Source organism: Mirounga leonina, unplaced genomic scaffold (assembly GCF_011800145.1).
Source record: "Mirounga leonina isolate KUSES-001 unplaced genomic scaffold, KU_Mleo_1.0 Mir_127, whole genome shotgun sequence".
NCBI classification, from domain to species: domain Eukaryota; kingdom Metazoa; phylum Chordata; class Mammalia; order Carnivora; family Phocidae; genus Mirounga; species Mirounga leonina.
The window spans coordinates 2,453,506-2,460,814 of NW_023270316.1; the positions used below are offsets into that span (position 1 = coordinate 2,453,506).

Below are 7,309 nucleotides of genomic sequence, written 5' to 3' on the forward strand. Positions count from 1 at the left end.
GCTGGCAATTAGGTACTTCTACTTCATTATTAAGCACAATTTAAAAAAATGTGCTTTAAGGCTTTGCCTAAACTGCTGGTATACAGATTTTTAAAACAATTTAAAAATTACTTACACCCAAATTAAAATACACTGCAAGAGGAGGAAACCGGTCAAATTTCACTTATTTCTGGACCTCACATCTGTAAGCTCTCATGCACACAGCAGCAGGAAACACACCTCGGTGCTACAAAGGCTTCCAATTACAAAGCAGCAAGGGCAAGTTCACTTGAAATGTACATTTATACGCCCTGTATGAATGAAACATGGAGCCACACTGAGATGTGTGATAGCAAAAAAGTGTGATCTGAAGTTCCACGACTAGACCACTTCCATGTGGTTTAATAAAAACTGTGCCCAGTCATTTAAAAAAGGCCACTTGGAGGGGCGCCTGGGTGGCTCAGTCGTTAAGCATCTGCCTTTGGCTCAGGTCATGATCCCAGGGTCCTGGGATCGAGCCCCGCATCGGGCTCCCCGCTCTGCGGGAAGCCTGCTTCTCCCTCTCCCACTCCCCCTGCTTGTGTTCCTGGCTCTCGCTATCTCTGTCAAATAAATAAATAAAATCTTAAAAAAAAAAAAAAAAGGCCACTTGGGGAACAGGCCAGTAATAGAAAAATGTCTGTCATGTAAAACTTAACCATTTACCTGTCTAAAAAATAACCTTCAAACTTTAAATCTTTACGTTGGATTGTTATACGGATATACGTTATCATAGCAAGAAACAAATTTGCTATGGGCTATAAGCTTGGCAATCTGGCTAATGTTTAAAAACGTGCTCATGAAGCGGTAACATTATTTTTATTAAAATAATGCTAATGATGCCAAATGAAATCTCTTTCCACATGAAACATGTTAGGTTGCTTCCAAGTCACCCCCACCCCAGCAGAACAAAAACAAAACAAATCAGTCTGAGACTCACTTGAGTGTTTAATTCAAACCTATATTTGTAGTTTCTAAAATGCTGATCCACAGACCACTTTCTTGTTACACGTGTGTACCAATGAAAACAAAAGCAGAGGATCACTGCCGTCCCTGCAAAAGGAACGGCTCCTTTTCTAATATTCTTTAAAAATATACAATGTATGGTCCTTGCGCCCCAGGACGGGCAGTGACTGACGTAATAAATACACTGGCCCGCCCGCTCTCCTCCCTGCTGCGCGAGCTCCGCCAACTACCTGTTATAAGCCCGCTCCTTTTTGGATTTCTCCAGGGCCTTGTCCATGGTCTTCTCGTTCTCCCCTCGACATTTGGGACAGTACCACTTGCCCTTTGGTTTGTGATTCAGCCCCACGCAGGAGAAATGGAACCACTCGATGGGGCACTCGTCATTGTCACAGCCGATCATTTCTCCATAGGAGACCTGATTGCACAGACAGTACGTTGGCTCGTTCGGGTCGATGGGAAGGTCTGCAGGGGACGCTTCCCGCTCAGCTTTGGCCTTGGAGCGTTTCTTCTTCTTGGAGGCTTTTGCTTTCTTCTCCTTAGGCGTTCCTGAGGTGATGTCATCATGGTCATGATTATTGGCAGCGTTCTCTCGGTTCTCATTGTTGCGCTGTCGCCGGGACCTCTTGTTATTGGTCTTCTCCGCCTGCGTGATTGTCTCGCTCTTGGACTTATCCTGGCCGGCTTTGCCGCTGTGGCCAGTGGTGTCATTGACCTCCTGATGGGCCTCAAAGAGCTCCACGTGACTGTCCACCTGCCTGGTCCGGTTCTCCACCAGCTCCACCATCTGACTCACGATCTGGATCTTCTCGTCGCCCAGCTCCTGGCTCCGAATCAGGGCTCTCTGAATGCAATGCAACACTCTCCTCTTCTGGACGCCGTCTGTCTCGCGTTTCAATTTCTCATAATACTCATCCAGTTCCTTCAGGATTTCTGCAAAGGAAAAATAAGCATTATGTCCATTCTATAAACACAACTGAGCCCTTTATTTAAATTCTCTGGCCTATAAAAAAGTAATCGCAAAGGACAGAAAAAATCAAGGCAAGATTTCCTAGTATGAAAATCCTATAACCTACAGGCATTTTGAGCAGACCTTTTTTCCCCCTATTGAAAAAAATCCCTGGAACTAAATACAAATGCAACACAATTCCCATTTAGCAAAGTGCCAATCAAAGCTCCCCAAGGGACTCTGTGCATTCAGAAGCATGGGTAACATTACTCTTGGGATCAGCAACTAAGGGGGAAAGTTTAAATTTAGGTGAAGTGCTGATGCCCAACTTCTACTTTCCATAAAATTAATTGATTTATGTCCTGTATTTCCAGTTTTCACTCAAATATTCTTCTAACTTAAATGCCTTTATTCCCTTTATTTTAATGCATCAATGTCTAGAATACCCTATTAAATCAGAGAATGTATATAAATACTACCTAGTGACCCAGGGCCTCAGTTTATCAGTCACATCACTGTCATCCAACCTTGCTATTCCTCTGTATTACTAAAAACAAGACTGGTTTGTCACAATAAGTCAGACAACCTAGCTTTGCCTTAAAACAAAGGGGTCAGATTTTGCTTTTGCATTTACTGCTTAAGACAATACACATTCACATCTGTAAAACTCAACAGATTTTAAAACATTACCAAAACTAAAAAAACCCTCAGTACTAAATTTAAACTTTGTACAGGGGGTGCCTGGCTGGCTCAGTCGGTAGAGCACGTGACTCTTGATCTTGGGGTTGGGAGTTCAAGCCCTACACCGGGTGTAGAGATTACTTAAAAATAAAATCTTAAAAAAGTGTATATGATTTTAAGATGTAATTTGGAAAAGTGTAATTAGGCAATTTCTCAAGATATAAAAGTTGTTAAATAATCTTGATTGAAATAAGGAAAATAAATATTCTTGCCAAAAACCTATTTAAGGATCCTGGGAAGGAGCCCCTGCATCAGGCTCCCGGCTCAGCAGGAAGCCTGCTTCTCCCTCTCCCACTCCCCCTGCTTGTGTTCCCTCTCTCGCCGTCTTTCTCTCTGTCAAATAAATAAATTAAATCTTAAAAAAAACACAAACCTTTTTAAATACAAACAGAAAGGTTGCCTGGGTGGCTCAGTTGGTTGGGCGACTGCCTTCGGCTCAGGTCATGATCCTGGAGTCCCGGGATCGAGTCCCGCATCGGGCTCCCTGCTCGGCAGGGAGTCTGCTTCTCCCTCTGACTCTCCCCCCTCTCATGTGCTCTCTCTCAAATAAATAAATAAAATCTTAAAAAAAAATAATACAAACAAATTCCCAGAGTTATTTTTCCCAAAGAGTAACAAATCAAAGTAGTATCAGGGGGCGCTGCCTGGCTTAGTCAGAAAAGCATGCAACTCTTGATCTCGGGGGTGTGAGTTCGAGCCCCACATTTGGTGTAGAGATTACTAAAAAATGAATAAAGAGTATCAGATTTTTCTCCTGAAACCCTTTGCAATCTCTTAAAATAAGGCAATTTTACTCTCCAAGTAGCAAGTGTGGGAGGCAGGATATATAAAATATAACCCCTCATCCCTTCCAGATCTTATCTTTGAATAGTTATAAGGCATAAACCTAACACTGAAATAAATACATGAACTCAGACCAACACTGAAGCTTACCTAAATATAAGTATTATTTTCCAGGCTATATTTTTAAACTAAAGACAGCTCTGAAGATACTTCCTAGAAAAACAATGTAGACTATCTGCCCCCAGAAAGGAGGAATGCCACAGTCTCATAGTGTCTGGGAATAATTGATTCTGAAAATAAATAGGCTCAATTTATCTAAGTTCTATTTCATAGATGTTAAAACAGGAGTTTCTCCAATTTATTTTAAATTAATTGCATATTACTATTACTATAACAAAGCTATTTTTGGTTTAATCGGTAACCAAGTCGATAAAGACAATAGTAGCCTTTCATAGAAAAAGCAACGCAATCGTCGCTAACATAAAATTCAGTAACATACAGCTTTTTACATCACAAGCAAGCTTACAGCCATGTGAAGTCTCAGGCGCGCGAAAGAAACAAAAATCACAGCACGAAATCACCAAGAAGGGCTTCTGTTACCTGCACAATGACAGGTGTCTCTGAGACTCCCCAAGCAAAGGGCTCTATCCACCGAGCCGCTGCAGCACGCGCGGTAAACAAGAGCAGCACCGGGTCTAAGTAGGCGCGCGCCGCGCGGGGACACCAGGAGCTTCTCCCAGCTCCGGCAGCTCCACGCGCGGCTGACCTTCCTTCCGAAAAGCTGCACACCGCATCCCTGTAAGGAAGCAGTGGTACCACGGAAGGGGTTTAGGGCCGAAATGAGACTGCAGCACAACCTCATCTGGTCTGCCCAACTACTAGAAACGTATCTTAACTTTATATAAAGGCTGCACTGGCGTTCGTTAAGAAGCGGGCTTCCGGGGGCGCCCGGGTGGCTCGGTCCTTAAGCGTCTGCCTTCGGCTCGGGTCAGGGTCCTGGGGTCCCGGGGTCGTGGGATCGAGCCCCGCATCGGGCTCCCTGCTCCGCGGGAGCCTGCTTCTCCCTCTCTCGCTCCCCCTGCTTGTGTTCCCTCTCTCTGTGTCAAATAAATAAAATCTTAAAAAAAAAGAAAGAAAGAAGACGAAGCGGACTTCCATGGTGGGGTGGGTATTTAAAAAAATAGTTGAGGGCGCCTGGGGGGCTCAGTCGGTTAAGCGACTGCCTTCGGCTCAGGTCATGATCCTGGAGTCCCGGGATCGAGTCCCGCGTCGGGCTCCCTGCTCCGCGGGGAGTCTGCTTCTCCCTCTCCTGCTCCCCCTTCTTGTGCTCTTTCTCTCTCTCACTCTCTCTCTCAAATAAATAAATAAAATCTTAAAAAAAAAAAACAGTTGAAACAATGCAAAAATAATTTTGAACTCAGTAATGCAAGCACGGCCTCAGTACCACTTGAAGTGGGTAAACTAATTCTAGTCCGTTCTTCTGAACTAGCCTCCAGCTGACGTACCCTAAGGCCAGACTGCCGGCCAAGCTCGACTCTCAACACAGGCCCTTCAACTAAAGCGGAAAGTGAGCATCTCCCCTCGTCTCCAGTGAGGCCCACCAAACGGGCGGCGACTACTCCCCGCAGCTCAGCCGCCCCTCTCCGCAGCGGGGGCTCCCTCCGCGGACACCCGGTCCCGAAGCAGCAACACAGTAACTCTGGGGGATGCCACCACAATCGGAAGACGCGCTTCCGGACAGCGACAATGAACGGGGCCGGTGACCACGAACCCTCCGATCTTCTTTCGCTCCCCCGAGTCGCCGCCTCGCTCGGCGCCCTCGGGGCCCTCGGGGCCGCCGGCTCGTCCTCGCCAGGCACCGGCCCCGGGCCACTCACGCTTCCCCCGCTCCGCGCCGCCGCGCCCGGAACACCGGCGGGCCTGCCCGCGAGTCCCTGGGGCCCGAGCAGGAGGCCTGAGCAGCATCCCCGGCAGCCCCGGGGCCAAGACAGGCCTGCCTCCCCCCGACCCCCGGGGCCGCCCTTGCTCGGCGGCCGGAAACGACCAGGCTCGGGCCCCTGGGGGACAGGGGCGGGGCCGGGCCCTCAGCCAATGTGGAGGCGGTCGGCGGGCGTCGCGCCCCGCCCCGAGAGCCACCGCCTGTGGGGCTCGCAGGCCGTAGGGCGGGGGCCAAGAGGGGCGCCAATCACGGCACAGAATCAACGAATAAGGCCCGCCCTCGCAGCGCCAATGGCCAATCCGAGGCCGGAGGCCAGGCGACCCAAAGACATTCAAATCAACTCGACCTCCTCCTCCTCCTCCCCGCCCCTCTGAAGAAAAAAGAAGGCAGCGGAAACAGAGACCCGTGCCAGTCACTGCGCAATGCCCACCCTCATCCGGCTCAGCAACCAATAGCTCAGCGGCGGACTGATAAGGACATTCCATGGGGGACGCCAAGACCAATCACAAGGACGCCACAGCGGGACGTTCACAATATGCTAATAAGGCCCCTATAAAGGTCGCTGCGAAGCCCCAGCTCGGTTAGAGCGCGCAGGGGCGCCATAGCCGCGGGGTCTCCCTGCGTGCTCGGGGCGTGCGGTCGCTTCCCACCTCCCCCCACGCTTCCGTTTCCCTGCTGCGCAGCCCTGTAAACATTAGTAAACTCCGAGTGACGATCCGCGTCCCATGCACAGACCCCAATGGCGTGCCTGACCTGGCAGGAAAGTTTCCCCAACAGCCAACAATTCCCAGCGGATACGAACCCTCCGCCTCTCTCCGGAACTCTGGGCAGCCGGGGCTGCAAAGAACGACCCACAGGTCCTCTTCCCTGCCATGTTCCTCTGCAAGCCGACAAGCTTTGCCCGCGCGCCCCGAGCACAGCAGATGGGCGACTTCCTCGACCCATCCTCCCTTCCATCCCCTCCCCTTCCCCACCGCACGCACAGAATAAAGCCCTCGCCCTCCGCGAACTACACCCGGCCGCGCCGCCCCTCGCACGGCGGCCCTTACTCGGTGTCCAGCTCCACAGGAGGCCCGGGGGATCGGGCGGGGGCGGCGGCGACCGGGGCCGCACCGCGCGGAGTGCCGACCCCGGACTTTATGTAACACTCAGATTCGGGACTGGGTGGGGGTGGCTCTGGGGATGGCGAGCAGAGCCGGGGACCCGGGACCCGCCACCCGCAGTGCCCTCCCAGCAGCCCTGCGCGCAGCCCCGTCGCTGCGCCCCTCAGCCCCAGCGACCGCGGCACATCCCTCCCTCGGCGCCCTAGCCTGCGCCCCCTGCGCCCCCTCCCCCGCAGCACCCCGCCTCGTCACTTCACTACAAAGAGCGCTTTGCTCGCGCAGCCCGGCATTGAGACCTCTCGTTCCTCCTTCCTCCTCTGTGTCCGGGCTTCGCTCACAAGGACCTTGGCGAATCAAAGAGGCTCCAGACCTTTTGTTCCTGCCCGGCCAGAGCGGACGCCGCGGGCCCGCGGCTCCTCCGGGCGGGGAACAGGACGGCCCGCGGCCCCGCGGCGCGCCGCGACCGGCGGGGATGGAGCGACCGCCCCCGCCCATCCATCCCGCCGTACCTTGGTATTTCGCGTCGATCTCCCGCATCAGCGAGACGTTTCTCTGCAGGTCGAAAGGCAGAGACTCGATGGAGTCCAGGTAGTCCTCCACATAGTTCACCAGGTGGATCTGCTCCCCGTTGGCAGGGCTCAACATGGTTCACCGAGGTCCCCGGCGACTCGGCGCGGCTTTCCGCTTCCTCCAGCCCCCGCCCCCTCGGAGCCCAGCGCTGCAAAATGCAAAGCTCCCGCCCGCCGGCGCCCCCCCTCCGGCCGGCCCCGCGCCGCTACATCTGCGAGCCGCGCCGCCTGGGCCCGGGGACCC

General features: G+C 52.2%; 1 protein-coding gene across 2 annotated transcripts; it reads right to left on the minus strand.

Moving 5' to 3' along the window:
- Nucleotides 1–948: 948 nt before the first annotated feature.
- Nucleotides 949–7,237, minus strand: ING1 (inhibitor of growth family member 1). 2 transcript variants are annotated; one of them, XM_035003046.1, is made up of 2 exons: nt 7,006–7,237; nt 949–1,914 (listed from the first exon to the last, which is right to left on the minus strand). In XM_035003046.1, exons 1-2 carry the CDS (start codon nt 7,139–7,141, stop codon nt 1,211–1,213), a joined length of 840 nt encoding a protein of 279 aa, XP_034858937.1. In that variant the 5' UTR covers nt 7,142–7,237; the 3' UTR covers nt 949–1,210. The 2 variants fall into 2 exon arrangements, with proteins under 2 accessions (XP_034858937.1, XP_034858938.1); XM_035003047.1 differs by lacking the exon at nt 7,006–7,237 and adding an exon at nt 5,803–5,878.
- Nucleotides 7,238–7,309: the final 72 nt, after the last annotated feature.

Bases quoted from the DNA above. Each gene is read 5' to 3' on its own strand.
- ING1 (XM_035003046.1), bottom strand. From the start codon at position 7,141: ATGTTGAGCCCTGCCAACGGGGAGCAGATCCACCTGGTGAACTATGTG. The intron at 1,915-7,005 runs GTACGGCGGGAT...TTTCCTTTGCAG, and splicing joins GATCGACGCGAAATACCAAG to AAATCCTGAAGGAACTGGAT.